Source organism: Natator depressus, chromosome 1 (genome assembly GCF_965152275.1).
Source record: "Natator depressus isolate rNatDep1 chromosome 1, rNatDep2.hap1, whole genome shotgun sequence".
Taxonomy (NCBI): Eukaryota; Metazoa; Chordata; order Testudines; family Cheloniidae; genus Natator; species Natator depressus.
The window spans coordinates 204,616,147-204,634,825 of record NC_134234.1 but is presented as its reverse complement, the minus strand read 5'-3'; the positions used below and the strand labels follow the sequence as shown (position 1 = coordinate 204,634,825).

The 18,679-nt window shown below is 44.1% G+C and overlaps 1 protein-coding gene across 2 annotated transcripts in view; it reads right to left on the bottom strand.

Moving 5' to 3' along the window:
* WDR3 (WD repeat domain 3) overlaps positions 1-18,679 on the bottom strand; it is a 40,629-nt gene that overhangs the window by 20,834 nt on the left and 1,116 nt on the right. Inside the window, exons 2-11 of one of the 2 annotated variants that reach the window (XM_074975158.1) lie at positions 18,464-18,666; positions 13,119-13,328; positions 12,340-12,458; positions 7,456-7,534; positions 6,363-6,458; positions 5,436-5,549; positions 3,114-3,215; positions 2,883-2,980; positions 1,443-1,547; positions 556-786 (exon numbers count right to left, since the gene is read on the bottom strand). In XM_074975158.1, coding sequence (XP_074831259.1) covers positions 556-786; positions 1,443-1,547; positions 2,883-2,980; positions 3,114-3,215; positions 5,436-5,549; positions 6,363-6,458; positions 7,456-7,534; positions 12,340-12,458; positions 13,119-13,328; positions 18,464-18,634 — 1,325 coding nt within the window. In that variant the 5' untranslated portion in view covers positions 18,635-18,666. The remainder of the gene's footprint in view (positions 1-555; positions 787-1,442; positions 1,548-2,882; positions 2,981-3,113; positions 3,216-5,435; positions 5,550-6,362; positions 6,459-7,455; positions 7,535-12,339; positions 12,459-13,118; positions 13,329-18,463; positions 18,667-18,679) is intronic. The other variant, XM_074975167.1, reaches the window with a different exon arrangement.

Genomic DNA, 18,679 nt, shown 5'->3' with positions numbered 1-18,679 from the left:
CAAAAAAAAACCCTTTCTAACAATAAAGGTCAGTAGGTTCTGGAACAAGCTTGTAAGGGAGATTGTAGAATCCTCATCACTGGAGGTTTTCAGGAACAGGCTGGACAAACACTTGTCAGGGATGGTCTAGGTTTACTTGGTCCTGGATCTACACAAAGGGCTGGACTTGATGACCTCTTGAGGTGACTTCTAGCCCTACATTTCTTTGATTCCATGACTGTAGATGTCCTCAATATCCAAAGAGCTGACCTTTTATATACCCCATTAAATTCTTAGCCTCATGATATGTAGTGGTAATGAGTTCCCCCGGTTAGAAATGCATTTTTAATTTCTTGCCTTTCAGTTTCACGAAAGTAGTATCCCCTTGTCCTTGTATAATGAGAAAGAGTAAACAGAGTGCCCCATCTACCTTCTCTATTCCATTTATCACTTTGTATTCCTTGGGATCATTCCCCACTACCATTTCCCATTCTCCCCTCTTGCCTGAACAGCCACAAGCTCTGGGAGAAGGACACTTGGCGGACAAAGAGGAATTTACAGAATCAGAACACACACCTGTTCCAGATCTTAACAGATTCAGCAGCAGCCGAGAGGATGGCAATGTTGTCGGAGCTAAAAGCCAGTGTCCTGACATCACTGCGGTGACCTCCAATGGTTATCTTGGATGCACGGACAACTTGGGGGACCTGTGCTGATGGGTTGAGGATGTATGACTCAATGGTGTTGTTCTGAAGCAGTAAGGTGGCCTTCAGCTCTCCTTTCGGAGACAGAATCAAGTCAAATGACCTGTTTAAATGGACACAGAGAGATCAGGGTCATAATTAGGAGACACAAGATGAAACAAACTAAAGGAAAACACCAAGAACAACTTCCTGATAGGAGAGGCAGTCGGCAATGGAATAGCCTAACAAAGGCAGCAGTAGAAGCCCCATAGGACCGATCATTTAAAACTAGAGGAGGCAAGCCCCTAGAGCAGGGGTTCTCAAACTGGGGGTCGGGACCCCTCAGGAGGTTGCGAGTTTATTACATGGGGGGTTGCAAGCTGTCAGCCTCCACCCCAAACCCTGCTTTGCCTCCAGCATTTAATGGTGTTCAATATATTTAAAAAAGTGTTTTTAATTTATAAGAGGGAAGTTGCACTCAGAGGCTTGCTATGTGAAAGGGGTCACCAATACAAAAGTTTGGGAATCACGGTCCTAGAGAATCCCTTGCAGGGAACAATCTTGATGGAAGGGGTGTGAAGACATTAGAGAGATATCGGGGTGGAAATGGACTAGCTGGGACCCTGCAGGCCTCTCCCCAGCTCTAAGTTCTATGGAGTCTCAGCTTCTCATCTTTGCAGAAGAGCCACCTTTGTAAAATACAAACTCTCCCTGAGTCATGGCCCCCGCACTGGGTGCCTGAGCTGCAGCCATGACCCCAGGACAGGGATTTGCACTCACTTGATTTTAGCAGAAGCTTTGATGCTAGTGACTCGCTGAATCTCTTCTTGAAGACTCATCTCAACGCTTCCTTCAGGCTCCTCTTCCTCCTCCTCAGACTTCTGTCTAGAAAGGTCAGACAACCACTTGGAATCAAGTTACCAGTCACTGCCAGTCCAGTCACAGGCTAACACGGGGCAGAAATGTACAGACACATTCCACCCCACCCCGTGCGCACTCCCTCCCCCCCCAAAAAAGAACGAACAAACTAACTGCAACCCCTCTACAAATGAAACTAGCTGGACCCTTATCCAGTGCTGACACAGACGTGCTGTTCTAGTGGAGGTGCACTGCTCTTCAGTGCAGACCTTGACGGCCAACAACGCTGCTGGCAGTCCTGAAGAAACCTCAGGACTCTTGCTGCAAAGTTAGAGAATAATGATCCTAAACCGTCTTATTAAGATGGCTATCAAACCACACCCTGCTATTCAGTGAGGAGAATCCACCTACTCCTAAGGTGAAATTGTTTATTGGAGAACAACAAAAAGCCACAGGTTTAGGACAGGGAGTGCAAGAGAATACTCTAACTGAAACCACAAGGGCAATTCAGGGAGGTAGAAAGTAGATATCACTGTTGAAATTTGTTCAAGACACCAACTTAATTGCATCCCTCCCCACCCATGTACTTAGGGCTTGTCCACACATGGAGTTATTCCTGAATGGCTCTTGTGCTTTAAATTCACACCCTACCTTAATCCAAGTTAACATTCAAGTGTAGACAAGCCAACAGGCTGAAAGCTCTCAGCAGCAAGGATCATTGTTTTGTTCCGTGTCTGTACATAGCTCAGAAAAATGGGGTCCTAACTCCTAATTCTAATTAGGCACTACCAAAATATAAATAGATGTATCCTTGGTGTGCCTCAGATTTCCCATGAAGTGAACTAACATTCACCTATCTCCCACGGCTATTGTGGGGAACCTGTTAGACACTAGGGGATGTATGAATGATGGACACTGGAGAAGCATAATATAGACTTATAATAAAAGGCTGTCCGCTAAAAGACAGTTTGCCCCAATCTGAACCTGGCACATACCACCCCGAGGCTCATGATCTGTAGATGTCAAAGTGACTCTGGTTACTCAGCCTAGCACCACCAGCTTTCAAATCTCCTGAGTCATAGATGGTGATGTACACGTGGGGCTTTACCAGGAGAATTCTGTCTATTCCCTCATCCCATTCACTTCTTGCAAGAGAATCAGATGGAAGGTGATTTTCTCGCAATTACTGGGAACAGAGAACAACCTGGCTCACACCAGCACCAACAAGCCAGGAAGACAAACACGTTAACAGCAGACTAACTGCAAACGGTTCATGATTCATTCATTCCACCCTCTCACTGGATGGGCCTTTTGTCAAGTCTCAGCATGTGGACATCATCAACTTAGAAAAACAAAGCTTACTTGGTTTTTTTCTTTGTTTTTCTCATTTTCTTTTCCATTTTCTTGCAAATTTCATCCTCAGTAAGGACACAAAAGACTTCCAGAACAGAGTCTGTTCCCTGGAGACAGATTCACAGCGTTAGTACCAGCAGCAAGTCGCCTAAGAAGCTGCTGCAGTGGAGAGTCCCTGAGACGCACAACAGAACCTCCTCTGTAGCCCACTAGCCAAAGGCCCCAAAGCATATTACTTACATGGCAGGCTAGGATCCTGCCTGTCCGGTCAGTGGCGAGAGTAACTACTCGGTCTCTTCCTTCCCGCATGATGGAGCCAGCTTTTTTGCACCTCAGGAGGCGCTACAAGGATACAGAAAGGGAAAACAATTGTAGTCTGAAAGGTCAAGCAAGTCTTTAGATACAACAATGAAAGGGCAGAGTCTACAACATCTGACTAGCATCCAAAAGAGACAAGGAATCTGCACCAGCAAAGAGGGTGGGAACTAACAGCAAACAAACATTTGTGTCAGGCACAAATTTAACTTATGTTTCTTGCATTGCAGCTGAGAACCAACTTTCTTTCATGGACTGAAACATGCATCTCACTAACTGGAAGGGCATTTATCTGAACTTTTATAAAATTAAGGCACCAGCTTTTAGTTCCTATTGCAGGAGAGAGATGAGGAATGTGGGGGAGAGAGATCATTTAATTACCTGCTTAAAAATAGAGGCAGAGAAACTTCCTGAAGGAAGGACATAAGGAACAGTTGTTAAGGCTGCGTGTCTAGCTGTAACTGAATGAGTGAAGCTGAAATCTTCAAAGGATTCTGGAAGTGCCAGCAGGTGAGTGAGTGATCCAGAGAGGAGGAATTTAGTGAAAGGCTTTCAGGTGCGGATTGACCTAAGTGGAAGTGGCTTCCACAATAGGAGCTGATTCTAAACATGGCAGCACCACTCTCTGAGACCCTTATGACAAGGGATCCTCGAAATCCATTTCTCTCGGAAAAATGTGGAATTTGTGTTTTTACAGAGAATCTTTAGTTTTTACATTTTGTGAAAAAATAAAAACATGTATGCATTAACTATTAATCAATGTTACTGAAAGTACCAGTGACACTTATTCAATGCCTGCAACTTCCCCCTCTTGTAGTTGATTTTTTGAATGCGCTTTAAATTTACAGTGGAACCGCATATAGCTGATCTAATTGGGACTGGGACCAGATAATCAAAAATTGGGATAACCAGGAGGATTGGCAAAGAGCTTTCTATCCCTTATTTTAAGGTGGGGCTCGGACCACAGGAGCCCTGCCGCAGGCTACCCCTGATGGTTCAGTTAATATGGAGAGCCAGATAACGGAGGCTTGGATAAACAGGATTCTACTGTATATCAATAAAACACTGTGTTCAACTGATACCTATATATATATCATGGCTAGGGAAACTAAAGTTCAGCATTCCATTTTAATTGTGGGGAAACGGAGATTTTTATGACAGGTTTCAGAGTAGCAGCCGTGTTAATCTGTATCCGCAAAAAGAAAAGGAGTAAAACCAGTTGGAGAACACTTCAATCTCTTTGGTCACTCAATTACAGGCCTAAAAGTGGCAATTCTTCAACAAAAAAACTTCAAAAACAGACTCCAATGAGAGACTGCTGAATTGGAATTAATTTGCAAACTGGATACAATTAATTTAGGCTTGAATAAAAGACTGGGAGTGGATGGGTCATTACACAAAGTAAAACTATTTCCCCATGTTTATTCCCCCCCACCGTTCCTCAGACCTTCTTGTCAACTGCTGGAAATGGCCCACCTTGATTATCACTACAAAAGGTTTTTTCCCCCCTGCCCTCCTGCTGGTAATAGCTCACCTTACCTGATCACTCTCCTTACAGTGTGTATGGTATGTTTCATGTTCTCTGTGTATATAAATCTCCCCACTGTATTTTCCCCTGAATGCATCCGATGAAGTGAGCTGTAGCTCACGAAAGCTTATGCTCAAATAAATTTGTTAGTCTCTAAGGTGCCACAAGTACTCTTTTCTTTTCTTTTTTTTGAGATTTTTATGGGGTTTTTTTTAATCACAGAAAACCAGGATACCTGGTTATGACATAGGGTACTGTTAATAAGTCCTAGGTGAATCAGTTTCAGCACTGAACGGAGGCAAGTGGAAAGTGACCATTTTACTGAGGTCCCTTTCCTACAAGGAACAAGCAACGCCAACCCTTTCTAGAGACCCACCAATATGCTTACATTGGGGATTTCTTTGGCACAGGTTACCAGCAAATACAAGCACAGGTTCCTGCTGCTATTTTGTGGGTATTTGGGGAAGTGTCAGAGATTGTTCCTCAGGAACGTAGAACACACTGGTGTGATTCCTTGATTATGGGTCATGGTGTCTTCTCTAGAAGCGCTAGAGATCATCCCCAGGGCACAAAGCCATCAGAGTGAGGCAAGTGTCAGCTAGGTAACCAGGTCTGTCCTCGAACCCCTATTTCGTTATTTGAGCTGTGTATCTACCCTCACTGACAGCACAAAACCCTGTGAACCTGCACCACTTCACCAGGGTGGGGAAAAGGGTTACCTCCTCCGGTGTCTCATCCAGGTCTGAGGTCTCATCCACTTCCAAGGTCTCTTCTGCTTTAGCTGGAGACCCTTTGCTTTTCTTGGATTCTGGCTCATTAGGGTCTGTTGCCTGCTTGTAGCAGACAAAGGAAAGAAATATCCTTAGCACACCCTGGCTTCTCCCCCACCTACATCTCGATTCCTTCCAGCCATTTAACACTGTCACAGCTTTCATTCGGAACTGCTCAGGAGAACAGCCAGGATGAAAGATGCTCTATGAAATGAAACCCTAACAGTGTAGACAGTAATCGAATGGAATCAGTCCATTTCAGAAGAGCTCCCACAATGCAGCCTGAAACAGGGCTCCCAAACGTTGCCCAGCCAAGGTCCCCATCAGCAACTGGCTGGGACACCGAGGGCTGCATGTACCTGGCACGAAATGAAGCCACCTGCAGACCATCAGTTCCAGCACACGTTGCACCACCCCAACCCAAGTGGCCTTCTCCTGAGACCAAAGTGAAGCACTGGATGTCAAAACCTGTCCTCTCCACAAGCCACACCCACGCGGTGAAGAGGAGGGTGACCACCAGTCATTTCATGCTTAATTGGCTAACCCCAATTTAAAGATAAGGAGTGGTCTGCAGTCACCATGCATATCCCCAGATAAGAATTTCCTCCAGCTTCTCACTCTGCCTGATCCCGCAGCAAGAAGTGCCCCATTCTTGGGACAAGCTCCCACACACGCACAAAGGCAGTCTGCACAGAACTACAACAGAGCTGGGAGCCAGTAGAAACATACAGTTAAAGCCATCAAACAACATTTGCTCCACATTGAGAGTGTCCTGGATGGATATTGACCATGTCCCAGAAAGACACTCAGTCCTGCCATGTTCCAGTTCAATCCAGTCCCGAGCAAAGCAACCGAGATGATGCATTCAGTTCTTACCTCCTGGATGTAGGTGATGTTCCACACCCTGAGCTCACTGTCTGCAGCGCCAGTGATGAGACGCTTCTCTTGTGACACAAAGGTTAGTCCCCACACCTGCCAAAGAGAAGACACCGAGAAGCGTCTTTATGTCTAGTTATATGGCCTCCCATCACCACAGTATCAGCACGCCCCACCAACATTAGTGAATTTAGCCATACAACATCCCTCCAGGATAGAGATTTAGTGTTATCCCTTTGAAGGGGACTGGGGGATTTTGTTTGTCTTGTCTTTTGGTTTGATTGGGGTTTTGTTTATTTGTGGAGAGTGTTGGGGGTGGGGGGCGCGACAGGGGGAAAATATGGTCTCTCTCTATATACCTATTTAAAAAATAAAATAAAAACCCAGATTTTTCCTTTTTGCAGTTAACCTTTTAGCTGAAAGACAGTATAACAAACAAAAGGAGGACTTGTGGCACCTTAGAGACTAACAAATTTATGTGAGCATAAGCTTTTGTGAGCTACAGCTCACTTCATCGCTTATGCTCAAATAAATTTGTTGGTCTCTAAGGTGCCACAAGTCCTCCTTTTCTTTTTGCCAATACAGACTAACACGGCTGCTACTCTGAAACCTGTCAGTATAGCAAGCAATAGCCTACAATGTTCCTGCCCTAAGATGCCAATATACAAAGGGCAAAGTTAGCACTGCTATTAGGCCTTTGGCCAAGGAATTCATCACATCAGTGGATTTCAGTCTCCTCATTAATGTTGTATGTAACAGGATTCTTGCACTGAATTTCTTTGATTTTTAAATTTAAATAGAAAAATGAGAACAGAGCTCAAGCCCCTGCTATGTAGGATACTGCACAAGGATATCTGGTTTGGAAACATCACTCCCAGCAAGAGCGATACAAGCCTCCTAAATAGACGAGGCTTCTCACCCGTCCCCTCTTCACAACAGCCAACCACAAATATTTCACAGGGGCTGTGATTACAACCTAAAAAAAATCCAATCCTGAGCAGTGTGGATGTAACAATGGAAGCTGCCTTGCAGCCAGTGTGCTGGGATACTTGTACAGAACTAACTCCCTCTCTCCATCTTTAATTTTATTTACCTCAGTACGGTGTCCAACCAGGGTTTTGAAGCAGTGCTGCGTATCCAAGTCCCACCACTTCACCAAGGTGTCTTTACCACTGAAAAAAACAAATGACATCACCCAGACATGAGGCAAGGTCACCAGAGTTCAGCCAAAACTGTGAGCTTTGAAGAGAGTAAGAAACACAAAAGGTAAAGCACACTGCAAGGTGTCAGAGGTCAGATTTATTTAGGCTAGGATCTCAGCAGGTCTCACAAGCTAAGCAGAGTCAGGATAAGAAATCCAGCAAAACACAAGCAATACAGAAATATGGGCTGGTGATCCATCAGGAGGCACCTCCTAGAGTCAGCATGGAAACCCCAGCCTAGTGTAATGGAGAAACCATTCTGCTTTCTTTAAGGGCAAGGGTGTCAAGCCTGGTGCGCTAGCCAAATTCCAACACTGGGTCTCCCTAAATTCCCCCTGTATTTTCAGTTGATACAAAATTCTTCACTGCCTGTCCTAATGAACTGTACGATGATCTGTGCCAAGTTAAATGCACCAGACAGAGCTGCATTTTAGCTTATCAGAGGTTTTAGGACTTTTCCATTTGCAAGGTGCTCAAAGAATCAAATACAGCTATCCCCTTCACATTCCGCAGATAATTAAATCTCCTTGAGGAGTCATGTTTCCAGCTTTACTTGAAGGAAACAGGGTGCAGTAACAGGTTGTAATTAGGATTGTCAAGTGATTAAAAAAAAATCAATCATGCAATTAATCGTGCTGCTAAACAATAACAGAATACCATTTATTTAAATATTTTTGGACATTTTCTACATTTTAAAATATATTGATTTCAATTACAACACAGAATACAAAGTGTACAGTGCTCGCTTTATTTCTTATTACAAATATTTGTGCTGTAAAAATCAAAAGAAATAGTATTTTTCAATTTACCTAAGTACTGTAGTGCAATCTCTATCATGAAAGTTCAACCTACAAATGTAGAATTATGTACAAAAAAAACCCTGCATTCAAAAATAAAACAATGTAAAACTTTAGAGCCTACAAGTCCAATCAGTCCTACTTCTTGTTCAGCCAATTGCTCACACAAACAAGTTTGTTTACATTTGTAGAAGATAATGCTGCCTGCTTCTTGTTTATGTCACCTCAAAGTGAGAACAGGCACATGCATGGCACTGTTGTAGCTAGTGTCACAAGATATTTTCATGCCAGATGCGCTAGAGATTCATATGTCCCTCCATGCTTCAAGCACCATTCCAGGGGAATACGCATCCATGCTGATGACGGGTTCTGCTTGATAACCATCCAAGCAATGTAGACCGACGCATGTTCATTTTCATCGGCATGAGTCAGATGCCACGAGCAGAAGGTTGATTTTATTGTTTGGTGGTTTGGGTTCTGTAGTTTCTGCATCAGCGTGTTGCTCTTTTTAAGACTTCTGAAAGTATGCTCCACACCTCATCCCTGATTCTGGAAGGCACTTCAGATTCTTAAATCTTGGGTTGAGTGCTGCAGCTATCTTTAGAAATTTCACACTGGTATCTTTGCATTTTGTCAAAATTGCAATGAAAGTGTTCTTAAAAAGAACATGTGTTGGGTCATCATCCGAGACTGCTATAACATGAAATATATGGCAGAATGCGGGTAAAACAGAGCAGGAGACATACAATTCTCCCCCAAGGAGTTCAGTCACAAATTTAATTAACACATTTTTTAAACAAACACCATCAGCATGGAAACATGTCCTCTGGAACAATGGCCGAAGCATGAAGAGGCATATGCATTTTTAACACATCTGGCACATAAACATCTTGTAACGCCAGCTACAACAGTGCCATGCGAATGCCTGTTCTCACTTTCAGATGACACTGTAATTAAGAAGTGGGCAGCAATATCTCCCGTAAATGTAAACGAACGTATTTCTCTTAGCGATTGGCTGAACAAGAAGTAGGATGAGTGGACTTGTAGGCTCTAAAGTTTTACATTGTTTTATTTTTGAGTGCAGTTATGCAACAAAAAACCCTACATTTGTAAGTTACATTTCCATGATAAAGATATTGCACTACAGTACTTGTATGAGGTGAATTGAAAAATACAATTTCTTTTATCTTTTTACAGTGCAAATATTTGTAATAAATATAAAATGAGCACTGTACACTTTGTATTGTGTTGTAATTGAAATAGATATATTTGAAAATATAGAAAAACATCCAAAATATTTACTAAATTTCAGTTGATATTCTATTGTTTAACAGTGCAATTAATCGCGATTAATTTTTTTTGAGTTAATCGCGTGAGTTAACGGCAATTAATCGACAGCCCTAGTTGTAATAAAGTAAAATATTATTAGCAATTACTTTCTTTAATTCCAGGCCCAATTCTATTTTCACTAATATCAACGGGAGTTTTTTTGTCAAAACACCATCACATTAAAGGTTCTCCTTGGCATGGCTACCTCAGGGCACCTCTACCCTGTGATTGTAGCATGGGTAGATATACCTGTGGGTAACAGCTGTAATGATGATTTGGTAGCTTGGGCACCAGGAAGAGGCAGCAACACACATACAAGCCTGACAAGAAGCCTAGGTATACAGTCAGGTCGCTACATCTACACTGCTGTTACCCATGTTTGCTAGATTAAACGTACCTTCACTTGCAATGTAGACATACCTTAAGCTCCACTGCACACTGAGCCAGCACTAGTGGGGGGAGGGGGGGGGGGGAAGCTGATGCATAAGCAAAGACACTGGGACCTTGCTTCTCCCTGCCCCCACACCCCCCCCCCGCATTCCACAGAGCTCCTCCAATACCAGAAAACACCAATATAGGGAACCGAGAGGACCAGGGAAATGGCCATATGTGAGGAGATGTGCATGGGCTGGATGGAGAAGAAGAGTGCTGTTAGAGACCAGCATTGTGCAAAGAGAGGATGCAGGGAGCCCCGTCCCTTGTGTCTGCACTTTAACCACCTCCTGCCACAGTATGTAGTAGGGCCAAGGGTGCAGTGTTATGGGGAGCCTTTCAAGCACAGATGCCCAAATGCAATCACAGAATCTTTCAGAGCAACGACAGTTTTGGCCAAATAATCTACCAATGAGAACTTCTGACATGTGTCCAATCGCCCATCATACCAGTGACTCACTACAACCAACAGAACTGTAGCATGAAAATTAGGAAGGGTAGCAACTGATAGGGTTACTGCCAACATCATGATGGCCCCAGTTAAAAGTAATCTGAGCTGTTGACCTGGCTCTGTCTGTAGAGTAGAACAACAGTTAAAGACAAGGGCTATTAATAACTATCTTAATTACAACCTAATGTTCCTAACAAGTTTTAACAATATGAAAAGTTTTAAGTTACCATTCCATTTTTAAGATAATTCAGGATGAAAAAGGTCTGACTCCAAGCACTAAATTTCTTAAAGGACTTGTTTTTAAATTAGTTTTAACACAAACTATTACAGAGTTAAGTTTACTTGTAAATGGTCAAAAAAAATGCCGTACTCAGTAAACGCTGAATGACTGGGTAAGAATATACTGTAGTTTTCATAACAAAGAGGTCAAATCTCTGATGGAAAAATAAAAATCAGCCTTAAATAAGGAGTCACAGCTATGTTTAAGGCTGATATTCCTTTTTGTTATGAGGAATAGGGCATATCTTGCCCAAGCATCTCCACAGAAATATAGCAACCTCTCCATCCTTATTTTAAAATTAAGAACTATTTACCAACATTAAAGAAAGTAATATTCAGAAAATTAAGCCATTTTATAAACTACCAACCAAGTGCATATGTCTTCACAACACAGCTTTAACTCTATCCCCAAATAAACAAGTATCAGAGGGGTAGCCGTGCATCTGAAGAAGTGTTTTTTTTATCCATGAAAGCTTATGCCCAAATAAATCTGTTAGTCTTTAAGGTGCCACCGGACTCCCCAAATAAACATTATTATTTCATCAATAATCTGAAAAATAAAAGTTACAGGCATCATTTTACCCTAAATTGACGTAATACACTTTTTCTATTGAACTGATACATAAATCTAATAAATAAAACATTCTTAAAAGAATTTCATCAAAGAATTCTCATGCCAAGCAACACCGTCATCTTTCAAGCTAGTGAATGTTAAGAGGAGTTAAAAGTCAGTTCAGGCACTACAGGTACCCAGGTCTCCCTATCGATTTCCATGGTTCTATAATCATTTGCCTATTTTTAAAATTTATTTTTCTGTCCTATTACTGTGTGAAAGATTCACAAGCAAAAGGGAATCCAATTGATTACACAGGGGAAAAAGCAAAAGTGACTTTACGCAAAGTACTGTCAAATGCATTCTGTAAACATACTGCTAATCTCATGGTACATCTACACTGCAGCTGGGAGCATATCTGAGCACAAACTCACCCAGACCCCCTGGGTATGTACTCAGGTGACTAGCCCAAGCCGCCAGCTGTGCTACATTGCTCTTTCTAGCATGCTAGCTCAAGCAGAGCTAGCACATCTGTCCAGCCATGATGGGATGCAGAACAGACATATCCTCTGTTATAGTAATCTCAGGTACCACATTTAACAGTAGATTTAAAAACTATTCAGAGAATAATTATTTTTAAAGTGCGTGTCTCATTAGCTGGTATTTCCCACTTAATGGTATTTCTTAAAACCCATTTAGATATCAAGATAACAATTGTATTTTAAAAAGTCTCTGGCTCACAGTTAAGGTTGTGGTGTTATGATAAGGCTTTTTAAAAAAAGCTTATTAAGAATGCGTTCATTCTGAGAAAAGAGCACCATCTAGGAAATCTAACTTTTCACTTCTTTGTGTTAAGTCCATAAGTTTTGACATGACGTGATACATGAGTAAAGCCTTGAATCCTCAATTCAGCAAACTCAGCAGTGCAGTGTACCTGGTAACCAGGAGGTTCTTCTCTCTCAAGAAGAGTGCCTGTGTGACAGCATCCTTGTGCCCCCTCAGCCGGTACAACCCACTCTCATTGATGACATCCCACACAATGACGTCTGTGTCCTGAAAGGAAAGGGACATCACCAAAGGGTGGACATCAGCAGAATCTTCTGCCATGAGACCCAATACACTACCTTAGACAGGCAGAGTCTGCTTTCCCCTAAATTTGAGTTTTAGTACGCACTGAAGGGCTCATAAAGCCAGGAGTTGTTCTCCCTGCACACATATATGCGCCTCTACAAATGCTCCTTAGTATTGGCATGAAGCAGCCCCTGCTGTTTCAGACCTAGCAAACCCCCTGTCTTCAACAGTTCTGCCCAAGTGCTTCAGTTCCTGTCTGCAGCCCCCCTCCTATTCCAGTCCTGGGCTCTCTATGAACAGTTCTGCTGATGTACCTCACGCCCAACCTACAGCACCCCCACCATTCCAGCTCTATGCTCCCCCATGCACAGGTCTGCTAATTCACCTTAGTCCTGATCTACAGCACCCCTTCCTCTTCCAGTCTTCGGCCCTTCAATAAAGATCTGTGATGCAACTCAGCTGTGAATCTGACCCAGATCCTCTCACTACCACTCCTCCAGCTATTCCAGTGCACCATCCACCCCTTCCCAGCCAGGCCTCTTAACTGTGGCCATGTCTACAAGTCATCTCCACAAAACAGCTAGTCCTCCCTGATTATGAAAGAACTGACCTCCAGACTTGGCTTCTCCTACCAACTCTCACCTTTGAGCCAGACACCAGTCTGCCTCCCAGATGATCATACTGCAGAGTCATAACTGCAGCCTTATGTCCATTGAAAGTGACATTCCCTTCACCACTTAGGAGGCTGAAGACACGGATTGATCCATCCTCATATCCAACAGCCAAATGCAACCCATCTGGGGATGGGCAGAGAGAAGTGACCTCCTGCTTGAGACCCTGAAGAATGAGAACCTGCAATTTTCAGAATACAAGGTGTTTGTGACATGTCAGAGCTAGACACACCCACAGGGGACAGAAGGAAGAGAATACATTGTCTATCAGGACTTCCATCTGAGGACCCCCAGTACTTTAGAAACTCATTCCTCACAATCTGCTACTGAAATGAAGGAATACCATTATCGTAGTTTTAAAAATGTGGAAACTGAGGCATGGAGGGGGGACATGACTTCACCAGGCCAAATAGCAAATCAGGGTGCAACGAGGACTAGAACCCAGAAGTCTAACAGCTAGACAGTGACTCCTCTTGCTTGCTAGTAAAAGAGGCATTCCAAATTTCTTCACAGGACAATTCCTTTCCATTCCAGCTCCTCTTAGGCATACAACTGAATTATTTTTTTTTTCATAGGGTGTACATGAGTTCAGCATTCCAAAAGACCCCTAAAGCACTGTGATAGTGTAGCTCTGGGTCTAATGTGTCATTTGAAGCAGTACTCTTCATGTCCCTTTGTGATGCTCTGCAATGTCAACAGTGGAGCTTCAAATCTCATACTCAACTCTAGGAGTAACAAGGAAGAATGGCTCAGTGGGACTGACTCATACTCCTTTCTATCTGAATAAATTATTTAAGATCAAAGGAAAGAATCAGGATCAGTTACGTTTTGCGTAGGAAAGGTCCCCCCACAGGGTATGCTAACAGGGAGTTTTGAGAGGTGAAGGAAGAGCAAATACGGGACCCTTGGGGTAAGTGGCTGTCTGTAGTGTGTGTTTGTGGGTTATTTGCTGTGTGCTGAGCTTGTGTTTGTCTGTCTGTTTGAAGGACTGTGTGCCGTGGCCGTCAGTTGGAAGCTGTGAGCTTCTAAACAAGGTTTGAAATCTAGAAGCCTCTTCTCATTGGCTGAGCCTTAGTCGGGGGGTGGGACTATCAGGAAGGCCAAGGCTTTATAAAGCAGTGAGCAACCAGGGACCACTAACAGGGAGTTCTGAGAGGGAGCTTGGAAGGGGAGTGGGAAGGGGCAAGGTACACTTGCCATTCTTTAAAACCTTTAAACTAAACTATAATCATAACTTCTTGATTTAAACAAAAATCTTATCATTAACCTAGGTAGCTGTAGGAGAGAATGCAGGCAGAAGCCCAGCAGCAGAGTGGGGGCTATCCTGTTTATTGTGCTCAGTATAGCATGTATGATTACCTGCCCTGTGGGCGGGTGGCATATGTGTGCATTCGGTACAAGGAGCTCCTGGCCCTCAGAGACCACATACGGGCTTTGGAGGCCAGGGTGGTGGAACTGGAGGAGCTAAGGGAGGCAGAGAGGTATGCTGATGTGGCTTTCCGGGACACTGTAGATTTGTCCCACCTCCGGTCAGACAGCCCCTGCGCTGTTGAGGATGAAAGGCTCAGAGAAAGAGAGCAGTCAAACAGAACAGAGGGAAACCTTCCCATGCTTGGGGCCCTCCTTCCAGATGATGTTGGGGCATCCTCTTGCACTGAGGTTACCTCTCCAGGGGAGGGAACTCCAGTCATTAGGAAAAGACAGATGTTAGTAATGGGAGATTCGATCATTAGAAACATAGATAGCTGGGTTTGTGATGACCAGGAGAACCGTATGGTGACTTGCCTGCCTGGTGCGAAGGATGCGGCTCTCTCGAGGCAGCTAGATAGACTTATGTGTAGTGCTGGGGAGGAGCCGGTGGTCGTGGTACATGTAGGTACCAATGACATAGGGAAGGGAAGGAGAGACGTCCTGGAGGCCAAATTTAGGCTGCTAGGAAAGAGACTGAAATCCAGGACCTCCATGGTGGCATTCTCAGAAATGCTTCCAGTTCCACACGCAGGACCAGGCAGGCAGAGCTTCAGAGTCTCAATGGGTGGATGAGATGATAGTGTAGAGAGAAGGGCTTTCGATTTATTAGGAATTGGGGAAACTTTTGGGATAGGGGGAGCCTATACAAGAAGGATGGGCTCCACCTAAACCAAAGTGGATCCAGATGGCTGGCACTTAACAATAAAAAGGTTGCAGAGCAGTTTTTAAACTAAGAGACGGGTGAATGCCAAGTGCTGCAGCAGAGCACGTGGATCAGACAGAGACTTCTCTGAAAGGCGAGTCTATTGATCAGGGTGGGCAAACAACGGCCCACGGGATTGCCCCCCATGGTGCTGCAGGCCCCACGCCACTCTCAGAAATGGCCGGCACCATGTCCCTGGGTCCCGGGTAGTGAGGGGCAAGCAGAGGGCTCCATGCATGGCTCTTGCCTCCAGGCACCGCCCCCCGCAGCTCCCATTGGCCGGGAACAGGGAACTGCGGCCAATGGGAGCTTCGGGGGAGGTACCTGGAGATGCGGCAAGGGCAGCGCACAGAGCCCTGTGCCCACCCCCCGCCATGGGCTGCGCAGGGACGTGGTTCCAGTCGCTTCCCAGAGGGGTGGGGCCAGGGCAGGCATGGAGGGAGCCTGCCCTGGCCCTGGTGCATGCCGCTGCCACCCCGGAGCCACTTTAGGTAAGCAGCGCTGGGCCGGAGCCCAAACTCTTCCTGCACCCACCCCCCAACTCCCTGCCCTGAGACCCGTCGCACTCCACACCCCAAATCCCTGCCCTGAGCCCCGTCGCACCCTGCCTGCACTCCAACCCCCTGCCCTGAGCTTCCTCCCGCAGTCCACACCCCTCCTGCACCCCTCCCCTGAGCCCCCTCCTGCACTCCGCACCCCAACCCCCTTCCCTGAGCCTCCTCATATACCCCGCACCCTTCCTCTGCCCCAATCCCTTGCCCTGAGCCCATTCCTGCACACTGCACCCACTCCCACACGCCCTCCCGCACCCCAGCCCTGCATACACTCAGGACCCCACTCAGATGTGGCCCTCGGCCCAAAAAGTTTGCCCACCCCTGCTATTGATAAAGATTCTCTAGGTTTTAGTCAGGAAAGGATGGAAGAGGATAAAGTACAGGCCAGATCAGACGAGAAACATTCACATAAAAAATAAATCTGACACATCAGAAAAGGGCAGACAAATAAACAGTGACAAGTTTTTAAAGTGCTTGTACACAAATGCTAGAAGTCTAAATAATAAGATGGGTGAACTAGAGTGCCTCGTGTTAAAGGAGGATATACTAGGCACCACAGAAACCTGGTGGAGTGAGGATAATCAATGGGACACAATCATTCTGGGGTACAAAATATATTGGAAGGACAGAGGCACTATATGTGAAAGAAAATGCAGAATCAAATCAAGTAAAAATCTTAAATGAATCCACATGTTCCATAGAATCTCTATGGATAGTAATTCCATGCTCTAATAAGAATATAATAGTATAATAGGGATCTATTATTGACCATCTGACCAGGACAGTGATAGTGACAATGAAATGCTACGGGAGATTAGAGAGGCTATCAAAATAAAGAACTCAGTAATAGTGGGGGATTTCAATTATCCCCATATTGACTGGGTACATGTCACCTCAGGATGAAATGCAGACACAAAATTTCTCAATACTTTAAATGACTACTTCTTGGAGTAGCTGGTACAGGAACCCACAAGGGGAGAGGCAATTCTCGATTTAGTCCTGAGTGGAGCACTGGATCTGGTCCAAGAGGTAACTAACAGGACCGCTTGGAAATAGTGACCATAATATAATAAACGTTTAACGTTCCTGTGATGGGAAGAACACCTCAACAGCCCAACGCTGTGGCTTTTAATTTCAGAAAGGGGAACTATGCAAAAATTAGGAGGTTAGTTAAACAGAAATTAAAACGTATAGTGACTAGAGTGAAATCCCTGCAAGCTACATGGACACTTTTCAAAGACAACATAATAGAGGCCCAACTTAAATGTATACCCCAAATTAAAAACACAGTAAAAGAAATAAAAAAGAGCCACCGTGGCTTAACAACCACGTAAAAGAAGCAGTGAGAGATAAAAAGACATCTTTTAAACAGTGGAAGTCAAATCCTAGTGAGGTAAATAGAAAGGGGCATAAACACTGCCAAATTAAGTGTAAAAATGTAATAAGAAAAGTCAAAAGGGAGTTTGAAGAACAGCTAGCCAAAAACTCAAAAGGTAATAACAAAATGTTTTTAAGTACATCAGAAGCAGGAAGCCTACTAAACAACCAGTGGGGCCCCTGGATGATCGAGATACAAAAGGAGCACTTAAAGATGATGAAGTCATTGCAGAGAAACTAAATGAATTTTTTGCTTCAGTCATCAAGGCTGAGGATGTTAGGGAGATTCCCAAACCTGAGCTGTCCTTGGTAGGTGAAAAATCTGAGGAATCGTCATAGATTGAAGTGTCACTAGAGAAATTTTTGGAATTAATTGAGAAATTTAACAGTAACAAGTCACCGGGAAACAGATCACATTTACCCAAGAGTTCTGAAAGAACTCAAATGTGAAATTGCGGAACTATTAACTATGGTTTGTAACCTGTCCTTTAAATCAGTTTCTGTACCCAATGACTGGAAGACAGCTAATGTAACAACAATATTTTAAAAGGGCTCTAGAAGAGATTCTGGCAATTACAGACCAGTAAGTCTAACATCAGTACTGGGCAAGTTAGTTGAAACAATAGTAAAGAATACAACCGTCAGACACATAGAAGAACATAAATTGTTGGGCAAAAGTCACCATGGTTTCTGTAAAGGAAAATCATGTTTTACTAATCTATTAGAGTTCTTTGAAGGGGTCAACAAACATGTGGGCAAGGGGGATCCAGTGGACATAGTGCACTTAGATTTCCAGAAAGCCCTTGTCAAAGGCTCTTACATAAATTAAGTTGCCATGGGATAAGAGGGAAGATCCTTTCATGGACTGAGAACTGGTTAAAAGACAGGGAACAAAGGGTAGGAATAAATGGTAAATTTTCAGAATGGAGAGGGGTAACTAGCGGTGTTCCCCAAGGGTAAGTCCTAGGACCAATCCTATTCAACTTATTCATAAATGATCTTGAGAAAGGGGTAAGCAGTGAGGTGGCAAAGTTTGCAGATGATACTAAACTGGCATATTAGAAGCCACTATTTCTATGTTTATTTGATCTCTCTGCATGGGGAGCTCCCAGCAAAGATAACTCATGCAGCTACAGTTTTCTAGTCTCACTGCCATACAACACAGCAGTGTCATCCCATTCTGGTTCACAATGGGGGAAAACAGCTCATCACCTTCTCGCCTTTCCGGGTGTCCCAGATGAAGACATGCTCACATGCTGGCACTGCCACATAGCGACCCTTTTCACCCCGCAGGGTCACATAGACGATGTTGCCTTTCTGGCTAGCAATCACTCCAAACAATGCACTAGCTGTGTAGCGCAGATATTGCTTTGTGAGACCCATGGTGCAACTTCGAGACCCAGGTGGGAGCTGACCTGGATATAAACA